This window comes from Protopterus annectens, chromosome 6.part0 (assembly GCF_019279795.1).
Source record: "Protopterus annectens isolate FY-2018-M chromosome 6.part0, PAN1.0, whole genome shotgun sequence".
NCBI lineage: Eukaryota > Metazoa > Chordata > Ceratodontiformes > Protopteridae > Protopterus > Protopterus annectens.
The window spans coordinates 1,593,321,654-1,593,345,142 of NC_056737.1; the positions used below are offsets into that span (position 1 = coordinate 1,593,321,654).

General features: G+C 40.0%; 1 protein-coding gene across 1 annotated transcript in view; it reads left to right on the forward strand.

Annotated features, from left to right (window-relative positions):
- Positions 1 to 23,489, forward strand: part of TFCP2L1 (transcription factor CP2 like 1) — a 1,111,497-nt gene that overhangs the window by 926,724 nt on the left and 161,284 nt on the right. The window contains exon 13 of the mRNA XM_044075043.1: positions 2,735 to 2,877. Coding sequence (XP_043930978.1) covers positions 2,735 to 2,877 — 143 coding nt within the window. The remainder of the gene's footprint in view (positions 1 to 2,734; positions 2,878 to 23,489) is intronic.

Sequence of the window (23,489 nt, forward strand, 5' to 3'; positions counted from 1 at the left end):
ACACTTTTATGTCTGAGTAAAGCTATGCACTCATTTAAAATATTATTAGGTCCTTTTCCTAAAAGCTTTTAGTTCATGAACACCAATTATCCATGTGCCTGTGCATCTTGCCTTGAAAATGTTATAATGAATCTGGAAGCAATAAAGAAATATTGAAATTTAGATGTAGTACCTTGAGGCCTAAGAATAATGCACATTTCTGTATAAAGGGGGTGATCTTTTTTATTGTTTTTATATGTTGCGGCACAAATCCCCCCCCCAAAAAAAAAACAGCTGCTTTGCCTTTCAAATTTTACCTGAGCTTTGTCTCTTTCCCTGAATGGGTGAGCCACTGTCAGCCGTTCACTCTTATCCCCAACCCAGGTTGTCAGTTCCTTCAGTACCTGGGTCAGTAGTTGATTCCATCTTATTTGTGCCATAGTAAGTGCTTTATCCCTCTACACCCAGAAATGTTAATCTTTACAGGTAGTAAAGCAACAATGGAGTGGTTAGAGACTGTGGACTGGGAGTGCTTGTTGAATCTTTAGGAATCTTTAGTAATATTTAGAACAGGAACTTGCAGTAGAACTGGACCACTGGACAGTCAAGGGTTGCGAACACAGAACACTGGATAAGATTATGGAGTACGATAGTAACAGTGGAGCAATAGAAGTAATGCGGTTATGTGTGTAATGTAAATGCAGTAAGATAAATAGGGGTGGAGGAGGAATAATTCTGATTAGGAAACATATCTAGTCCTTTACTTCAGTAAAGGTGAGTGATTCCACACAGAATGTGCTCCAGCCGAGAACCGAACAGGAGAACCTCTTGCTGTGAGGCGACAACGCTACCGCAGCACCTCCATGGCTTCATCACTGCCAAGATATCAGTGTGGGCATAAATACCCCCATGACTGCTTGTACGTCCTTCAGTCTAGTATATCTTCATAGACTTGTATAATAGGTTTTAGATGATTACTGATCTTTGAAAAAATGCATGTAGATATTTTTCCTAGTGTAGGTATGTTACCTTGGGTCGAGTTTCACCACTGTAGCTCTGGATAGAAGGCACAGATTATTTCTCTATTTCAAGTATAGGATTTTTGCCTTAGATGGTCCTTTTGTTGCTGGGGACCTGTGAAGTAAACTAGCTGTATATAAAGTTGAATGCTTCCTTGGCTTCTTTTCTATTGGCCTGACTGACTGAAACTTTGCTTGCGTATAAAAACAAGGGCTAACCGTTGCTGGTTAGGGATCACAACTGAAATTTTGGTGAAGCAGAGTTGTGAAAAGCCAACTCTGAAAGAAATACTATCTTCAGGAGTTGGGTCTGTCTTGTATTAGTGAAGTGATGTTTTTTTTAAGTCTACTTTTTGTTCCCATGCCACCATCTGTCACGCTGTCCCAGTTGGCTATGAATGAGTTTTTTTCCTCCCCATACCGGGTGTCCCCAGCACAGGGATAAAAATATGTAGAGGGACATCATACAAGCAGTCATGGGGGTATTTATGCCCACACTGATATCTTGGCAGTGATGAATCCGTGGAGGTGCAGCGGTAGCGTTGTCGTCTTACAGCAAGAGGTTCTCCTGTTCGGTTCTCAGCTGGAGCGCATTCTGTGTGGAGTTTGCATGTCCTCCCCATGGTCGAGTGGCATTTGAAAGACATGCGTGAATGGGCGTGCCTTTGTTGAAGGTTGGGCATCGAGCTGGCACCTCGGCACTGTAAAAATCTACTGCCAATCATTAGTGGACCGGAGTTCTGCTGTGGCGATCCCTAACCAGGAAAAGCTGTAAGAAGAACAACAACTGATATCATGGCAGTGAAGATTTATAGTATAAACCTTAACCCCCTCCCCTGTGGAGAATGTGACCTGCAGCCAAACCTTAACCCTCTCCTCTGTGGAGAATGTGACCTGCAGTCAAACCTTAACCCTCTCCTCTGTGGAGAATGTGACCTGCAGCCATATGCCTGCATCAGGGCTGTCCTTGCATCACCACTCTTCCTAAATGGAGTGTTGCAGTGGATAAACGTGGTCCACTTTCCCCTCCCTTCCCCCAGGATAAACATGCTCGTCCTTCCCACAGACGTTCCAGCAGATATTTGAGCCACTAATCAAATCAGGGTCTGTTGGTCATACTCAGGATTCTCTCTCTCTCTCTGCCAGTAGAGAAAATATTAATGGAGAAATTACCCAGAGACTGAATGATCTGATAGTGCTTGAGATGACTTATGGTTTGTGCTCATGAAAGGTGCCCAGTTTGGTGGCTGCTTAAGGTATCAGATGTGACCAGGCTGGAAAAACAAGTGTGGAATGTGAAGTAGTAGGGACTCAAGATACAGTAATTTATAGCTGTTAGCTGGGTAGAACAGAGGCTGTGTAAATAGAATATTTTCTGATTGTCTTTTCAGTGCAAAGATTGGGCAGAAGTAGTACCAGCATACGAGGTTTATTATGCTGGCATTCTTGAAAATCATGGACTGTCCATCAGGATATATTAAAGTATAGAGATTTGTCAGTCTCAGAAATAATTCTTGAAAGCAGATATGGCAATAGGAGCTCTACAAGAATATAAAATCATACAAAAGAAGTTACTGCCTGTCCTAAGAAGTACAGGTTTCATTACTTTATTAACAGAGAGTGTTTCCTTTCATGCTGTAAATGAATGAAAGGTATTTATGTGCCATATATAGTGCCTGAACAACTTAACACAGTTTATTTTACCTGCAGTTTTCTTTTTTTTTCTGTCATTTTAGTATATCATGCTATCTTCTTGGAAGAAATGACAACACTGGAGCTGACAGAGAAGATTGCAAACCTGTATAACATTTCACCCCAGCAAATAAATCAGATTGTCAGACAGGGGCCAACGGGGATCCATGTCTTAGTGAGTGATGAGGTATGGGCATGGAAAATTACATACTATCAAAGAGTGTTTAACTAATATGAACCATGATTGATGTTGTTGATAATCACTGAAAGATAAGAACACCTTCAAAGCTGTCTTTTAAGGTAAGAACTACATAAAAATTCAGAGTAAATTGATGTATTGTATACTTGGAACTAGATCAACAACACTAAAAATATGTCAGGTCCTTTAGAGGATGTTTCTTTCTAAAATGACCCCCACGTCTTTTATAGTTTGTTCTTTGTTTTTTTTTTTCATTGTATTTTTAAATCTTACATGTCAGGCACAGTTGCTGTATTTTATTTTCAGTTACTGCTGAAACTTATTTTATTTTATTCTTTATGACTGGAGTCATCTTCTCACTCTTCATTTGTAACTTTCTGCTCATGTTTGTGATTCTCTTAAACATCTGTGGCCTTCATAAAAAAATGTATCTTGTTTGGAACTCCAGCAACAAATAGATAATGTTGAATAGTACTGAAACAGAAATTTTAAAAATGTTAAAAAGAAAATTGATTGACTTGTTCAAATTTGGAAAGAGTTGTTCCACGTATTCATGAGCTACTTTATAAACAGGGCATAAATTATTTAGTCTAGACTAGACCTACTTGCATAAAATGCACTTAAAGAGTGCAGCATGCACTAGAAAATCAAAACTGGCAAGATAATATCTGACCTATTCTATTTTACTTTCAGAGATTCATAATACATGCCCGTCAAAGCTTTATAACAATAATAGATATAAATATAGCTATACACATTTGACTTAATCTTCTTTTTTTCCTGAAAGTATGTTCAGAGCGTGAACTTTTTTATAGTTCTGTTAATGAAAACAGAAATGCAGTGATGTCATTTTGTCTGTATAGAATGCTAAGATATTTTTTGTTCCTTTTAGAGAATTGCGTAGTGCACAGCATTCATTGTATCACTTTTTATGTAGAGGTATCAGAATTATTTTATGATGGCAGTGCTCTGTTTATAAGCAAAACAACAGAAAATTATGTTCACAAGTTTGTAGTTGCATATGCTTAGGAGCAGCTAGGTAAGATCTGCTTTTGTATCTCTGGGAGTGAGATGAAGGCACCAGTATCCGTACCTCCCTGGGCCACTGGAACTTGGAAGACTTTGTGGGAAAATTGTGAGCAATAAAACTGTGGCAGGTCACTCTGGAGGAATGTACTTGAGCTAGAAATTAAGAGGCTGACTTCTTTGAGGTTTTACTGGGCAATATATGAGTTTAGTCTTATGATCTCTCCCTCACATTTCAAGAGTTTGGGGTTTATTTGTGAACTCCAATTATTGAATGGAGTTTGTGTGTTCTCTCCATATATGTATAGATTATGTGCTGCAGTCCTGTTTGTCCCATTTGTCCCCTGCCACCCCTGGAAATTTCCACATTGATAAAAAGTTGACCCAGTGCTCAGAGATCAGGGAACACATATTGACAGTTATTGACCACCACTTGTCTACTGTGGCAAGAAAATCATTCTACTTTGCATGACTTATGAGTAAAGGCATGGCATCCTGGTCCAAGGAGGTCATTGTTCTACTAACTCTGCTCATATCAGACCAGTCAATGAGTACAGTGCACCCTTCGACATGTACCGAGCCAGGCACTTGAAATAGCTTGAGAGAACACAGAGGTTCCTCACCAAATGAATACAGGGAGTAAACAACAAGTCCTATGCAGACTGTCTCAAAGCCTGTGCTCAGTCTCTACTGACTGTTGCATGCCGATCTATGTCAAGCCTACAAGGCATCCTCTTATCCCACACTGATGGATTTGTTTCACATATGCAAAACAAATGGCATCAGAAATGGCCATTCTAAGGACCTTAACCTCATCTGCAACATAAACAGGACATGTTGGAGGGAGAGGTGTGTGTCTCAATGTTACCCATTCTCAGGCTTCCCATTCATGTGAATCAAAGCAAATCTCTAACAATATTAAAACATAACTTCGACCAGTGGATGGGAAATCGCAAATTTGCCATTGGTTTTCTACCTATGTCTATAATGGACTAGGAGCAGCCTTTGAAATCTTGATATGTACCAAGCCTGTATTGTAACCATAACGTTTCTTGGAGTATTGACACATATCAACAATATTTTTGGTAAATTTTAGGTAAACTTGGCTGAGCTTAAAATGCCTCTTGGGCTGATAGCCTAATAACCATATATGGCTCTTTGAATCTGTTTCCAAAAACATGTTGTTTGACTGGCTACATTACATTGTTTTTTTAAATAATACATATATATATATATATATATATATATATATATATATATATATATATATATATATATATATATATATATATATATATATATATATGGGTCTACCTGAGATGGTTGAGAAGCCATTTGGTCGACAGTTCATTTGGTCGACAAGCAGATTTGCCCCCCTCCCCAATGTTGTGCGACCCTGGAGTTGATATATATAGTTAGGGGGGGTGTGGGGGGCACAGCCCCTTTTAGAGAATTGCGTAGTGCACAGCGTTCATTGTATCACGTTTTATGTAGTGGTATCAGAATTATTTTATGATGGCAGTGCTCCGTTTATAAGCACAACAACAGAACATTCTGTTTACAAGTTTGTAGTTGCATATGCTTAGGAGCAGCTAGGTAAGATCTGCTTTTGTATCTCTGGCAGTGATATGAAGGCACCAGTATCCGTACCTCCCTGGGCCACTGGAACTTGGAAGACTTTGTGGGAAAATTGTGAGCAATAAAACTGTGGCAGGTCACTCTGGAGGAATGTACTTGAGCTAGAAATTAAGAGGCTGACTTCTTTGAGGTTTTACTGGGCAATATATGAGTTTAGTCTTATGATCTCTCCCTCACATTTCAAGAGTTTGGGGTTTATTTGTGAACTCCAATTATTGAATGGAGTTTGTGTGTTCTCTCCATATATGTATAGATTATGTGCTGCAGTCCTGTTTGTCCCATTTGTCCCCTGCCACACCTGGAAATTTCCACATTGATAAAAAGTTGACCCAGTGCTCAGAGATCAGGGAACACATATTGACAGTTATTGACCACCACTTGTTTACTGTGGCAAGAAAATCATTCTACTTTGCATGACTTATGAGTAAAGGCATGGCATCCTGGTCCAAGGAGGTCATTGTTCTACTAACTCTGCTCATATCAGAGCAGTCAATGAGTACAGTGCACCCTTCGACATGTACCGAGCCAGGCACTTGAAATAGCTTGAGAGAACACAAAGGTTCCTCACCAAATGAATACAGGGAGTAAACAACAAGTCCTATGCAGACTGTCTCAAAGCCTGTGCTCAGTCTCTACTGACTGTTGCATGCCGATCTATGTCAAGCCTACAAGGCATCCTCTTATCCCACACTGATGGATTTGTTTCACATATGCAAAACAAATGGCATCAGGAATGGCCATTCTAAGGACCTTAACCTCATCTGCAACATAAACAGGACATGTTGGAGGGAGAGGTGTGTGTCTCAATGTTACCCATTCTCAGGCTTCCCATTCATGTGAATCAAAGCAAATCTCTAACAATATTAAAACATAACTTCGACCAGTGGATGGGAAATCGCAAATTTGCCATTGGTTTTCTACCTATGTCTATAATGGACAAGGAGCAGCCTTTGAAATCTTGATATGTACCAAGCCTGTATTGTAACCATAACGTTTCTTGGAGTATTGACACATATCAACAATATTTTTGGTAAATTTTAGGTAAACTTGGCTGAGCTTAAAATGCCTCTTGGGCTGATAGCCTAATAACCATATATGGCTCTTTGAATCTGTTTCCAAAAACATGTTGTTTGACTGGCTACATTACATTTTTTTTAAATAATATATATATATATATATATATATATATATATATATATATATATATATATATATATATATATGGGTCTAACTGAGATGGTCGACAAGCCATTTGATCGACACTCATTTGGTCGACAGTTCATTTGGTCGACAGGCAGATTTGCCCCCTTCCCCAATGTTGTGCGACCTGGAGTTGATATATATAGTTAGGGGGGGCACAGCCCCCCACATTGGGGGGTGTCGGGGATGAAGCCCCCCACATAAAACTGCTTGTCGACCAAATGAACTGTCGACCAAATGAGTGTCGATCAAATGGCTTGTCGACCATCTCAGGTAGACCCATATATATATATATATATATATATATATATATATATATATATATATATATATATATATATATATATATATATATATATATATATATATATATATAAATATATATGTGTGTGTGTGTGTGTGTGTGTGTTTATATGCATTTATGTTTAAATGTGTGTGTGTGTGTGGTGTGTGTATATGTATATATAAGTATATGTGTGTGTGTGTGTGTGTGTGTGTGTGTGTGTGTGTGTGTGTGTGTGTGTGTGTGTGTGTATGTGTGTGCATTGTATTTACCCTTTCTTTTGTGTCTCAGGCTGTGACAGGAAATGGTCCATTTTCCCAGTTGACTTGCTCAGATAACAAACCAGTAAATAGGTTTATGAAATGAGAGTAGAGGAATCCCACCTGTAGTGAAAGTTAAGATGTTATGTTGTCCTATCTTGCCTTCATTCTTACTGGATGGGTTCGGAGCTGATCCTCAGCTCCTACTTGACCAAATATACCAGCTCAAAGTCTCTAACTTGGCTCATGGCAGGAAAGTATTGCAGTGGTGTAATTCCCCAGATCTCGTTTGCTGCTTTACGAGTTCTGATGCTTCTCTTCTTGCCTGTGGCTAAGTCCTTTAAAAAAACTTCTTTTTTCCCTTTATTAAGCTATTTTTAGCTTTAGTAATTGCTTAGTAGTTAGTTTTCTCTGTAGTTTAACTGTGTGCTGTTTATCTTCCTGTGTGTGCTTTTCGTGGCCATCTAGTCACAAGGCCTTTTTGTTTTATTCCCGTTTTTGGTAGTGGTGTAGTTTAGTGCTAAGGCAGAAGTTAGCTTTTACACTTATATTAGCTTGTTTCAGTTAGAGAGCTAATTTTCCTATTGTGTATTCCTCTTGCTCACAACTCTACTAGGTCCGTTTAGGTTAGAGGGCCTAGTGCCCGTTTAATTTAGAGGGCAGAGTTGTTCTCCTTGTTCCTATCTTGTAGACTTGTTTATAGTATTTTATAGTGTGTTAATACTGTTTCAGACTAAATTTTTTTGTGTGTGTTAGTTTTTTTCTAAAGGTGTGTTAAGCTTTATCTGTAATTTTCTAGTGTGGTTTCCTAAAATGTCTAAGGAAACTAGAGAAAAGGAACCCAAGCCTTCAGGGTTCAAAAAATGTCAAAAATGCTCTCAGAAGATGTCCATCACTGATGGGCATAACATTTATGTCTGTTGTTTGGGGGCCATTCACCTTCAGGAAACTTGTACCTTTTGTCACTCCTTTAGCACCCGTGTTCTGCAGGAGAGAAAGAATAAGCTTATACTCAAAGGACTCCTGAAACCCTCCTTTGAGGAGGCTCTACATAGCACTTCTTGATCCAGTAGATCACCTTCGTCTAAGAGTGACAAGGCTTCAAAACAGCCATCTCCAGCTTCTTCGGCTCAGTCGGAGCCACCGCTAAAATTGGCTAAAACCTCTGATGAATTGATCTCCTCATCTCCACAGCCCTGGGAACCGAAAGAGATCATAGACTTGGACAAATCTAGCTGTTCGGCTCCAAGGACTTCAGTGCCATAGGAGTCTGTTCTTTGGAGCCAGTCCACTGACTTGTTACCGGTCTCCCCTACCTTGAGATCTCCCATTTTGGAGAGATCTCGCTAACCAACCTTCTCCTCCTGGTCCTCTAGGAGCTTATCGGACAATGACGTGGACAGGGTGGTGCACAGACTTTTGAAGTCGCCGGCACTGGTTAAATTGTTTTTGGCTCTGACCCAGTCGGATCTGGAGGGAGCTAAGACTATGACCATTACACCCGCTATGATTCCTCCTCCGAGCCAAGCTGGATCTTCAGAGCCGGAATGCCAGGTACTGCTTGCTGTAGAGTCTTCAGTTCTGAGACCCCTTCCAGAGATTTTGGAACCGATACCTACTCCGACTCGGTGCTGTCTGGAGTGTCTATGGACTGAAGCTCTCCAGTGGACTCCAGGGGGGATGCTTGGACCTGAGTTTCTTTGGCATGGCTGAGCTCGGCTCCTACATCAGCCTTGGAGCTGATCTCCTTGAAGCCAGGGATTCCCTCTGTTTGCTCGGAATGAGAGGTCTCCTCGGAGCTGGGGCGATCTGCCTTCAAGCTGATGAGGAGTGCGCTGTCCCCTCCTACAGCTCTACACAGGGATATTGGTATTCTTCCTCCCAAAGCACTGGCATCTGTCTCTGTACCACCCTATCCACAGAACAGCAGAGATCCAGAGCTTTAGGGAGCCCCATTGGGCAAGCCCCACTCTTCCAAGACCTCCCCACAATACCTTTCTGAGGAGGCCCTTTGATAGAGAACATGCAAGAGGAAGCATATTGACTCCCCTGATGAGTCCATCACCACTGACATTGACCTAGAGGAGTTAGAAGTGTCCCCATGGTTGTCCTCTGAAGATAACTCCTTAACAGATATCCTAGAGATCCAGAAACAGAGAGGCAGTTGGAAATCCATCAACCCTTCTGATGAGAAGTCGGTGTACCTGAAGGCTTTTGGATCTGAACCTTCAGCTTCCTGGGTGTCTCTGCTTTTTGATGAGCTACTGGACTTGGTTAGTCAAAAGGTGTGTGAGTCACCAGACACTATGGAACCAGTCCCTTGGAGGCCAAATAAGTTCTTGTCAGCACCTGTGGAAAAAGAATTTCTCACGAAAGGCGTCCCTGTATATGCTATGGTGGTGGCAGCAACCACCAAGAAGGAAATCTCTCTGAAATATCCTCTTCTATCCATCCACCAAACAAGGACTCCCAGACAATGGACAGATATGGGAAGGGTTTTTTTTGTCAGCGACATTTTCCCTTAGATTGTCGAACCATCTTTTGCACTTTATGAGGGTACAAAGTGATCACCTGAAGGATTTAGGAGATATTCTTCAAGGTTCATTGGCTGCGGGGGTGTCAGAAAAGGCCACTTCTGAGCTATCTACCTTAAATTCCATCATTAATTCCTCCATGAGGCTCATATCCTCCTATGCCGCAGATGGAGTGAGCAGGCCTGCTGGTTCCGGAGTTTCCTTGAAGAGGCACTCCTGGATGCGCTTATGCAACTTTGTGGAGCCCTTCACATCTACCTTTACCAATGCCCCTTTTGATGGTTCCTCACTTTTTGGACCTAAAGTCAAGGACACACTCACCAGATACGAGCAGGAAGGGAAAACCTTCTTTGCCATTGGGGTACATTTTTCTTTTCCTTCAAGACCTTATCCTAAACATCAGAAGAGTGGGAAAATGTGGTTCAAAAGATCCCAGGGAGATTTTCAAGATGCACTAGGTGAATCCTTTCCCAGGGGCAGAGGGGGAGGCAATAATGGTAGATGCCATCCTAAAGGCAGAGGGTGTCCACAAAACCAGGGTGACTGCGATTCCTTTTACGGCCGGCCCTACCAGCACACCTAAAAGGAGCCACATCTGCTCTACTCTAGAAGCAGTCAGGGGTGTGTTTCTTTGTACCCAGAAGCCTGGCAAGATGTCACAAGAGACAAGTGGGTACAACGTGTAATATTGAAGAACAGTAAAGTCCCAGCAACCAAACAAAACAATAAATATAAACAAAAATCACTGGAACAAACAAGACAATAAAATCCACTAACGTTTACTAGGAACAGAAGGTTAGCGCTTTCATGCCCAACAGCTAGGCACTTCTTCAGACAAATGAATTAAAAACAACACAAATATTTATAATACAATCAATTATTCAATGAAGCAATTTGCATTCCTTAAGCAAAGGCTTTAAAGGAACATAACCATTCAAGCCAGAACTCTTATGTGCTTGTAACCATACTATCCATTTAGTATCAGCTTTTTCAATAAAATTGTGCAAATCACCATCTCTGTCATTCAATTTAAAACACTGTAGTACTAAAAAACAAAAAGTGTGACCAACATTATCTTGGATATGTTTAAAGAAGGCACTAGTGGGATCTTTATGTCTAATGTACCCTAAATGTTCAAGTAGATGTTCTCTTAAGGTTCTACAAGTCTTCCCCACATAAAAAACTGTTGCAATGATTACATAGGGAAAGATAGACTAGTCCACAGGTAGAACAGTCAGCATAAAACCTAGGTTTGAATAAATAACCTGTAACCGGATGTTGAAAATCCTTTAATGCTGAAATATAATGACAGGCAGCACAATTCCTGCAGGCAAAAGTACCTTTCCTATTCGACAAGGATGTGTCAATCCTCTTATTAACATAACAAAGTTGTCTTTTTAATTTTAGTCCATTTCTAAAGCAAAAATGGGATGATTTACCGACAATTTCTGATATAGTATCATCTGAAGTCAGTATTGACCAGTTCTTACGAATCACATTACAAACCTTATCTGCATCACTAATAAATGTTATGACAGGTCTAACAAAACTCATAACCCACTTCTTTTTTGTGCTAAAATTATCACCCCTATGTGAAAAATGCGGTTTATCTGAGAAATGTCTATTATTAATTACTGCCTCCTTGGCCTCTAAAAAATCATTGGACAAATAGCCACATTGAATTAAATCATTCTCAAGGGTTCCAAGTGCCTGCTGAAACCCATCCTCGTTAGTATGTAAGCTAGACATCCTATAAGCTTGATTTGTGGTGATACTCTTAAAAACAAACCCAGGATGCATACTGTTGCAATGCATGTGTGTGTTCCTTCTACAAGCTTTCATAGGTTCATAGGTTCATAGGCAGGTACTAGGCTAGCGGCCCAAGGGCCTACGTAAGCCTAGCCAGCAAGGTTCCATAGCTTACGCCACCCAAGAAAGTTATTTTCCTGTGCCACTGTCCAGCAGAGACACAGAAGTAATCCCCAGGGTGTATTTCCTATTTCCCATCCACTCATCAAGATTTTTCTTGAAGAGTGCTAATGAAGAACTTTGCTTGACATAGATGGGTAGCTTGTTCCAGAGTATAGGAAGTCTCTGGGACAGGAATCTATCCCACCAGCGTGTCCTGTTTATTGTGGTGACAAGGTTTAGGTCCCTAGAGTGTGTAGCTCAGAGGGATTGGGATTTCTTTAGGTGTAGCATGTCCAACAGCTCTGAGTTTGACATAGCTTTATATGTTAGGCAGAGATCACCTCGAGTAGGCGATATGCTATGGAGTAAAGCTGGAGTTTCTTGAGGCGGTCAGTGTAGGGCATTTGTTTGAGGCCAGTAATCCTCTTTGTGAGGTACTTCTGTGGCTTTTCCAGTTGCTGCAGATGTCTTGTGAGGTACATTCCGAAAGGGGCGTTGTACTCTATAATGGGTCTTTCCTATATAAAGATGTATGTAAACATCCATCCTGATCCTTATATAGATGGACATCAAGAAAATCCACAGAATCGATATGTGCATTCATGGTGAACCGTAGATAACCAGTAGTGGATTTGAGATAGGTAATGAAAGCCTGTTACTCAGAAATGCTACCATCCCATAGGAGAAAAATATCGTCAACAAATCTCCTAAAAAATCTTAGTTGTGTATGATAAGGATGTGCTCACCCTAAGAGTCGTACTATCAGTGTCTTTAAACTGAATGGAGGAAAGCTCCTTCTCCAGAATTTTTCTGGTTTCAAAGAGTGAGATGCTTATTGTCATGTTCATATAGCCATAGGCGTCATACAATTTAACAAATTCTGTGTCTGGGTCCCATCATCATTTTTCTGCATTGCCCTTTGAATTAGCTAAAGTTCCTAGAGTGTTTACAAAATGTGTAGCTCCTGGGATAGATCATTGCATACTGCAACACATTCAAGTTTCCTTATTTAGATATCTTACTGATCTTTGCAGAGTGTTTTGTCAGTTGTCAGGAGTCCATAACATTGGATCTGATGTTGTCTCTTCATCCATCCCTCAGTGGATGGGTCTTTGGACCTAACATTGGATCCAACTTCGGACACTTAAGACTTTGGATCCAAAGCTCAGGCTCCTGCCCTTACCAGTAATTCCTTCAAACACTAACATTACCTCCGATCTTGTTTGCTGCTCCTTTGCTACAGACACTGATCTGTCCTCAGGTGTGGGTTGTTATTCAATTTTTGAAACCTTTCTACTTCAGACTGTTGTCTTTTTGTTGGATCCACCAAAAAAGGTACTCCTTGAAGGCTTAGGCGAGACGTCAGAGAGAGAAGTCTGCAATAAACTGTTTTTTGGTGGATCCAACTTCGTTGTTTTTCTTTTTGGTGTGCTTTTGGTTGTGTCATTGTTGTCTTTTTGTTCTTTAATCTTCTAAACCTTTGAATACCTTTCCTCCCCTCATAGTGTCTCTTAGTTACATTCTGTTTCCTTTCCTTGTGCCTTTGCCACCATCCTTTCTATATGATTAATAAAAAAAAAGACATGGTATATATCTGTGTACTATCATGTCTTGAGTGTAGTAGGTGTTGTCAACATTTTTTGACTGTTGTTTTATCATTTAGTTGGAAGTCCTCTCAGTTCTGGCCACTGATGTATTTGGGAGTTGTTTTCTAACCCCTCAGCATGTTTTAGGTCCTACCCCAATCTGTTTTTCAGGTTTGAGCAGTAGGGATCCGAGTGTCACTTAGAGCTGGTCCACTTCCGACTCGAAGAATTGCCTTTCATCTGCTCTGGCACCATCTCTGATCCGAATAGTTTTGCTTGAAGGGCCAGTGCCAGATTTGTGAGGACTTTTGGAGCTGTCTCTTCTTCTTGGAGCCCAGCTGTAGGACAGCTTGGCTCCAGCCTCAACTTCCGAACCATGCTGACTTGAATTCCTGAGTTTGTCTGTGGTGGTCACTTTGGATCTCTCCTGATGGATTTTGGGATATCATTCAGATTTAGATTTCAAGGCTGTCAGGAGAGTACTTTCCCAATCAGAAGAGTGGACTTCTCTTTCTTGCTTTGTTCCACCTGGAACCACACTTCCCTGGATCCTGATATTTCTCATCCACTTCTGTTGGGACATCTGGGCCCTTTGAGCCTCAAGACAGTCTGCATACAGGATTTGCAGATATTTTCTGAATCCTCTCCAGAACATCCCACTGGGGAAGTACCTCTGTAGCATTCATGTAAGAGGAGACATGTTGACTTCCACCAGGTGTCTCTCACAGATGACACATGTCTCAGTGATAGGGAGAATTCCCTTAGATCACCCCTTGAGGATGTCTCATTCAGGGAAATCTTCAAGCTTTTAAGACAAGAAAGGTGGCTGGTCCACTGAAACTCTCTCCCAAGAGGAGGCAGTGTTTCTTGAGGCATTTGATCCCATCTCAGCTACATTTTGGGTCCTCCTGCCAATGAGATGGATCTAATCTCTAAGCAGTCATGGAAGGAGGCAAATGTGGCTGTACCAATCCCTCGCAAACCAGACAAGTATTTAGTTTTTCCAAAGGCTTCCTAACAATGGAGTAGGGGTCTGGCCGTGGATTCCATGGTAGTGGTGGCCTCCATCAAGAAAAACCTAGTGAAAGAGAGTTCTTTAATCCATCCCCCTAACAGGAAGTCCAGCATGTTGGACAGATTCAGGAAGCAGACATACACTTCAGCTACCCTCTAAGTACCTCTGTGGGTCTATATCTGCAAGAACAGGAAAACCGTGGACTTATACTTAGCCACCCTACATCCCCTTTCAAGCGTGTTGATGTATCTGTTTTTGAATGCAAAATAAGGCACTTTGAGAGCCACAGGTACTGGCATTTCCACAAGGTGTCATGCCTGGATGCAGTTGTGAAACTTTGCAGAGCACTTCAAGGAGGCCTTTTTAAATACACTTTTTGATGGCTCAAAGTGAAGTAAATACTTTCCAGAAGTGAACAGGATGGAAAGACCTTTTCTGCAGTTGGAATGTGGTTCTCTACCCCAAGAGGACTTTTTCCAGGAACCAGAAGGGTGGAGAGACAATATGGTTCTAGAAATCCCAAGGGATTTCTCCCAAAACTTGTGGTGATAAATGCCCCCCATTGTACACATGGGAACTTTAACAGTGGATGTCACCCCCGTGGCAGAGTTGGGCTACCAAACCAAGGCTTCAGAGGACCCTTCTTTGAGATACCTTATCAGAACTCCTGAAGGGTTGCCTGACTGCCTCTCTCTGGAGGCAGTCATGGGGTGCTTATCACTGTACCCCAAAGGCTGACTATCCATAATAAATGACAGGTTGGTGCAGAGGATAATAACCAGAGGCTGTTACATTCTATTTTTGTCTCATCCCCCACATTCAGAAAAGTTACTTAATGTTCCACCACCTCAAAGACGAGCAGTGCTAATAAAAATAGAAAAGCTGTCAAATAAGTGAGTCATCCAAGAGGTTTCTTTTTGATACAAAACAAATGGGGACCTTAGGCCCATTTTGGACCACAGTCAACTCAATAAATATGTCAAACAAGAAAAGTTCCAGATGGTCATGCTTCTGTCTGTTCTCCCTCTAATAAGAGTGTATGATTGGATGTGCTCCACAGACCTGCAGAATGTGTAGTAGAACATCAAGATGGACAGGTGATCCAGAAGGTTTTTCTCCTTCTTGTTGGAAGCCAGTCAGTTCCAGCTCAGAGACCTGCCGTTTGCTCACCAAGTGTATGGCAGTGGTCACAGCTTACCTCATACTGCAAGGGTTCAGGGTATTGCCATATTTAGATTACTGGCTCATTTTCACTCCAACCAGGATTCTACTTTTCCATGCCAGTGATGCCTTGCTCAATCTTTGCTCATGACTGGGCATCACAGTGAACTTGGACAAGTCCAAATTCCTTCCTGTCCAAGTGGTAGAATTCATAGGAGCTCACTTGGACACAACTTGTCTGATAGGAAGACTTCCTTAGAACAGATTGCATGCTCTTTACAACCATGCCCTAGAGGTTCTCCCTTGCAGGAATGGTTCTTCAGTTACTGGGTTCAATGGCCAAGTCCATTAAGTTGGTTCCTCTTGCAAGGTACCACATGAGAGTACTTCAGTGGACCCTGGCAGTGCAGTAGTCCATCAGACATTAACCAATGACTTTCCGAGTATATCTAACAAATAGTTGCAGAACACACCTTTTTGGGTGGCTCAAATCTCCTGTGGTACCACAAGGTCACCCATTCGTTCTTTCTTCACCCAAAGCCATGGTGACTACAGACACTTCCCATTTGGGAGTGGGGCACTATAAGGGAAAAAGGGAAAGATAGTCCAAGGCATGTGGTCCTCCTCTGAGGCCAATCCCTATATAAACATCCTAAAGATGATGACAGTTCTTCTAGCACTGCAGCCTTTCAGGACCCCCTCTCTCAAGTACTGATATCAATCAAGAGTAACAATATCTCAGTAGTCTGGTACATCAACAAACAGGGGAACCTGCTCATACCCGCTTTGTTGAGAAGTGATGAGGGTTTGGCATTGGGCAGTATCTTCCAACACTCTAATTGCAGCGCACATTCCAGGGAAATCCAGTGCTTTATCAAACAGGTTAAGCAGATCTATTCTCCTGCCCCACAAATTATCTCTCAATCAAAAGATGGCAGATCAGATTTTCTGTCAGTGGGACCAACCATGCTGAAGTCTGTTTGCCTCGCCCCACAATACCAAGTGCAGCAAGTTCTTTGCCATAATCCCTCAAGACAGGAAGTCACCAGGGGATACTCTGATCCACACTTGGTCCCCCCGGTCTCCTTTGTGCTTTTTGTCTGACTCTTCCCATTCCAAATTTTATTCAGAAAGCATTTTCTTTTTCAAAATAGGATCAGCTACTCCACTATTAGGGTTCAGCAAGCTGCCACTTCCAGTTTGGAGAAAATCAGTCTCCTCTTGCCTCTCTCGGATTGTCTAAAGGCTTTTAAGCAGTACTTTCTTTCTCAGACACACCTTCAGGATCCTACTTCTCCTTGGGACATTACTGTCTTGCTTCAAACACTAACAAGACCCCCTTTCAAACCTGCAGATAAGGAGGATCTAAAGTTTCTGATGTGGAAAACATTGTTTTTGGTAGCAGTTATTTCTGCCAGAAGGATGTCGGAGTGTCACACTTTTTCCTGCAGCCCTTCATACATTATTTTTCACAAAGGCGGGATTTCCTTAAGAACCAATCCTTCTTTCATACCTAAGGTAGCTACTGAGACTTCCTTAAATCAAACCATCAGTGTACCAGTTTTCATTCCTAATTTTCCTTTAAAGGATAATACCTAGGAGATGTATGTAGTATGAGATACATCTAGGAGAGCATCTGCTAGATGTTCGACAGCTATGGTTTTACATTCACTGTACTAAAGACATTCAAAAGTCTGATTAACTCTCTGTCTTTTTTCATCAACCATACTAGGTCAGGGAGTCTCTAAAGTCACGTTATAAACATTGTTGTCTGGTTGCATTACACATGTTTGTCCTTATCCAAGTCTGCCAAATCCCTGTCGACTAGATCTGTGACAATTTCAACTGCTTTCTTTTCAAGTGCCTCTATTGATTGCAGCTGCCACTTGTTCCAATGTTCATACCTTCATATCCCATTATAAATTGGATTTACTGTCTAGAGGGAGAGCAGCTTTTTGTTCAGCTGTCCTCTGGAATATCCGTCTGTGAGACCACCCACAAATTTTAATAGCTAGGGACTGTGTGCCATCTATTGAGGAAAGGATGGAAGAAACAACATCAGATATGAAAGTTATTATACTTACCATAAAGATACATCTGTGCTGTTTTCTTTCATCCTTCCTCAACTACCATCTTTCCCCACCTGATTACAGAATTCATTATTCCTTTACTTCTAGTTTGACTAAACTGAACTGTGCTTAAGGCTATTTTGGTGCACTTTTAATTCCAGATCAGCTTATGAGTTGATTTGCTCCTACCCTTTTGTAAAGATCCCACTTCCAGTTATTTTATCTCTGTTACAGTATTCACTACTTTTAGTATGGTTGGTTTAGACTTTGACTTTCATTTTCTAGTAATTGTTTTTTGGCAGTCACCAGAATTAAACTTAGCAAGCCTTACTACGTCTAGGTTATTCCAATTCTGTATCACAGTACAAAAATAAATTCCTTAGTTACACCAGTTTTCTCACCCAGGATTTCTGACAGAGTAGTGTGCAGGGAATTTTTAAAGTTTACCAACTCATTATAATCCCAAAAATATATTCCCACTTACCTCTTTCTTTCTCATCACATCTCTAATATGTGCAGTCTACCCGAGGAAAAAAACTGGAGTCTGCTTGGGGTATAAAAATACCCATGTAAATACCTCCAAGCAAAAATCATAAATCTTCTAGACTTCCCTGCATATTTGGGAGCAATACATATATCCTCCCATGTGAATTGCTTATTTAATCTCTCTTCACAATCCTTTCTAACCTCCTGTGATTAAATCCTATAGTTATCATTCAATATTTTATATGCCCTACTAATTACCATTTTTTAACAGCAGCCTCTGTTCTAGATTCTACTAAAAACTTTATAAGTGCTGTTCTTTCACTTAGGTTCTCCCTATTCCTTTTTTTTGCCTGTACTCTGATATCAATCCTTGATAGGGAAGGCAATCTCTAGTCTGCAGTCCAAATGTATTCTTGTCCTGTTCCCAATCGGTTACCTCCCTCGCTCTCTCTAATTATTTGCTCCCAGTAACTTGGTTTCTTTGCCAGTTTTCTCCAGTAAATTCCAGCCCCCTCTTGCCTATTCTTTGTAGCCCTAATTGCAGTAAATCCTATTGGCAGAATCTTCTTTCTCCATTCATGTGTTGTCTTAGTTCTTAGAAATATTTCTGCTACTTCATGAATGTAATATTCTGTTTGGTTATTTTTATTCACCTAAAGGAACTGCATCCAAAGTCCCAAACTCTCCTTTCTTGACCTCTGTTTCATCATTGTTCCTTTCCACTTTGAATTATAACTTTCTGCTTGTGCTATGCTCTGAAATATCCTTTCAAATCAGGTAATCCCAAACCAACTTTTTCTACTGGAAGGATCAACTTGTCCCACTTGACTTTTGCCTACTTCCCCTCCCAGATAACATCCTTCAACTCTTTATTCATTACTGTACACAACTTCTCCTCTGGTTGATAAAAATATGCATGACGTGTGTATAAAATGTAAGGGACTAAAGACATTTTTACTGCTTGTATCTTGCTTTGTCCTTATCCATAAAACAGAGCTTCCAGTTTCTCGTTTTTTGTATTATTTTTTGTGTAGTCTCTTCCCTCATATCCTTAGCTGCCATAGTATAACCCTTTTCAACATATACTGCTGAGTACTTCATTTCATCATGTTCCCATAAAAATGGATGTTGCTGAACCAATTTGTGTGGGTACATAGCTTACAGTTATTGCCTTTGTTTTATCTTCATTAGTTTTGTATCCCCAAAAGACATGAAACGGTCTCAGAATTTTCCACAATACTGAAATGTCCTTTTCTGATTATAAGAGGTACAAAATAATATCATCTGCAAAGACAGCCAACTTTTCTTGATTACCATAACAATCATATCCTTAAATTTCTGAGTCCCTTATTTTCTTAGCCAATGGTTCTAAATGTAATGCAAATAAATGGGAAAGAGGACACCCCTGCCTGGTTCCTCTGTTCAAACACTATATCAGAGAGGTTCTCCTTCCCCCTTTAATTTTTGCTTCCAATCACTCATATATCCTCCTAATTAACCTTATTATTGTGTCAGGGACTACAAATGCTTCCATTGCCCTATTCATAAAATGCAAGCTTATTCTGTCAAATGCTTTCTCTGTATCAAAACCCACCGACAACAATGGCATTTTCTTACATTCTGTTTCTGTCTGGATCATTATTGTTCTGTTAATGTTGTCAAATGGTTGCCTTCCATCCACAAAACCATATTCATCCACATCTATCAATTTTGGCATCATGTTTGCCATTCTTTAAGCCATTATAGACATAAAGACTTTATAATCATGGTTTAAAATCAAAACAGGCCTATATGAAGCTAGATCTGATGTATCTTTACCACCTTTAGGTATTATAGCCTCCACAGCTGTCTTCAGGGATGTTGTTGTTTCTCCTGCTTTTAAAATACTGTTAAAGCCTTCCAGATATTTATCACTTTCCCCCCTCCTAGCTTCTTTTCTTTTTATAAACACCTTTATTAAGTTATCACTGGTAAAATTGGATACTTTACGTTTATACAAAAGTAATCAAATTGTATTAAATTAACATTATCAAATATTATACTTCACATATATTGCCATATATCATATAACCTAAGCAACATTACATAAATTATTTATATCCTGCCCCTTTTTTTAAACAAGAAACATCTTTATTAAGTCATCACTTATGACATGAGCAATCATACATTTATATAAATGAAAACGCACCACACTGACACAATCCTAGTTGCAAGCATTTTACATCACAAACCATACTGACACACTCCCAGTTGCAAACATTATACCTCACTAATAATCTACCCAATCATTTTCAGTCAAACATTATATAGCTCATTTAAGTCCTGCCTTCTTTTAAACCTCATTCCTTCCCTTTATGTATTGTTCCCACAATTCCTATTTTTCCTATGTAGTTTGCGCCTGCCCTGTTCTAAAGATTTCAATTCCAGTTGTTTTATTTCTGTTATTATATTCACTACTTCTAATATAGATGGTTTAGATTTTGACTTCCATTTTCTAGTAATTGCTTTTTTGGCAGTCACCATAATTAGACACAGTAAGGCATTACCATGTCTAGCCAATTCCAATTCTGTATCATAGCTCAGAAAAATAATCTCCCTCGGCACATCAATCTGCCCACCCAGCATCTCTGACAGTGCATCCCTCAGGGAATCCTTAAAGTCCATCAACCCACCACACTCCCAGAAAATATCTACCCAAGTACCTCTTTCTTCCCCATTACACCTCCAACATTTGCTGTCTACCTGAGGAAAAATTCTCTGGAGTCTACTTAGAGTATAAAAATATCTGTGTAAACATTTCCAATCAAAAATCTTAAATCATTTAGATTTTGTTGCATATTTGGGATGCATGCATATATACTCCCATTGTTTGTTTGTGAATTGCTTATTCAGTCTCTCTTCCCAATCCTTTCTAACCTCCTTTGATCGATTCTTATAGTTACTGTGCAATATTTTATATGCTTTACTAATTATTCCTTTTTTAATGGCAGCTTCTGTTCTAGATTCTACTAAAAAATTACAGTGCTGGTCTTTCATTTAGGACTCCCTATTTCTTTCTCTTAGCCTATACTCTGATATCAATCCTTGATAGGGAAGGTAATCTCTAACCTGCAGTCCAAATAAATTCCTGGCCTCTTCCCATTCTATTACCTTTCCCTCTTAGTTATTTGCTCCCAGTGCCTTGTTTCCTTTGCCATTTTTTTCCAATAAATTTGAGCCCCCTCTTGCCTATTGCCTATATTCCTAATTGCAGTTATCCCTATTGGCAGAATCTCCTTTCTCCATTCCCATGTTGGCTTAGTTCTTAGAATACTTTCTGCTACTTTATGGATATAATATTCTGTATGATTATTCTTTCTCCTTAAAGGTGTGCATGCAAAATCCCAGTCTCTCCTTGTTTCTTGAATTTCCCCCCTGTTTCAACATCATTCCTTTCCACTTTGAATTATACTTATCTGCTTGTGCTTTGTGTAGGAGCCTTAACTGTGTAGCTTTGAAATATCCCATCAAATTAGGTAAGCCCAATCTGCCCTGTTCTACTGGAAGAATCATCTTATCCCACTTGACTCTTGCCATCTTCCCCAACCAGATAAAGTCCTTCAGCTCTTTATTAATTGCTTTCCACAACTTCTCTTGTTGATAAAAATATGCTTGACCTGTGTGTAAGACTAAAGGAACTAAAAACATTTTGGGTTCTTGTATCTTACTATCCATATCGGTTTACCATTACACATTTGATTGTCATTTAGATGATTGAATACATGCGAAAATCATTTTCTCGAGCTGAGAGTTTGATCACCACAATGTCAAAGCTGACATGAGCGAACAGCCGCTATTATCAGCTTCAACATTGCGGTGCAGATCGCACTATAATGGAGATCAAGAAATGCACCCTTACCCTCACTGTAGTGCGATCTTGGAGTTTGTATGTATAAGTAGGGGGGTATGGGGGGCACAGTCTCCTACATGGATGGTGCAGGGGGGTTTGCCCCTCTGAAAATGTTATTGTTAGTTGTGGGAAGATGTTAGCATTTCAGCAAAGTTGATATTTGACATTGCTGAAGTGCTCTGTTCGATATTTCGGTTTTTCAGTGTTTTGATTTCCGACAATATTTGTCGGAAATCGTTACGTTCGTCTAAATGACGTTCGCCAATATGATAGTAAACCTCCATATCCATATAACAAAGCTTCCATTTTCTCAGTTTTTGTATTAACTTTTGTTTAGTTGCTTCCCACATAGCTTTAGCTGCCACATCAGAATCATTTTTATCCATACTCCTAAATACTTCATTCTATTATGTTCCCATAAATATGAATATTGATGAACAGATGTGTGTGGGCACATAATGTACCACTATTGCCTTTGTTTTAGCCTCATTAATTTTGTATCCTGAAAAGAAACTGTCTCAAAATGTTCCACACTATAATGTCTCTTTCTGGTTTTGTCAGGTATGAAACAATATCATCTGCAAGTAGAGCCAGCTTTTCCTGACTGCCATATTAATTATATCTTTGAATTTCTGAGTCCATTTTCCCTCCTAGCTTCTAATCTTCCACATGAATACCATCTGTTCCTGGAGAATTTCCTGTAGATAAGTAATGCATCACCATTTTTATCTCATCTCCTCCTGTCCTAATTGTTAATAATTGAGCCTTATCTACCTCTGCCTTGTCATATTTAATTCTTCTGTAAGCATTTCCATGTGTGCTTTTCCTTGATTTCCACATTGCTCTGCTTTATACAGACATTCACAAAATTTCCAAAATATTTCTAATACCTTTACAGGATCTCTGGTTATTTTCCTTGTATGCTCCATAAGCTTGGCAACTACCCTTTCTGCATTCTGTCACCTGTGCTGTTGTGCTAAAAGCTTTTGTGCTCTGGAGTTATCAAAAAATAGTTGCTTAATGGAATTTTTCCTAAACTCATGTATATTATCCGGGGAGTCCCTTATTTTCTCTTTAGCTATGTGCAGTTGCACCTCTTTTAGTTCGTTGAGATTCCTTCTATTGTGCAACAGTTTAACCTTTGTTAGTCCCTCTGACTAAATCTTGTTAGATCTTAACCATATCTCTTTTTCTTTTATTTCTACTCTATTTGTAAACTCCCACTTTAATTTTATCACACTCCCTAGCTATATTTTATGAAAAAATGTATGTCTTCTGTAATAACTCCCAAATAATTTCCACTACCCATTCCTTAAATCCCTGTCTGTTTAACAGATAGGGGTAGAAGTGCCAGTGCCTCATTTTTATTTCATTACCCTAGTTTTTATTTTAGTTATAATTGGCGCATGATCTAAAATAGTTACTGGATGCGTATCAAAACTTTCAATTAAATGCACATGTTCCTGGGAAATATAAAATATAATGTTGAGCCTTGCCCATTTTTTTTGTACCTTAGGGAACAATATGTTTATTCTGTCCAAA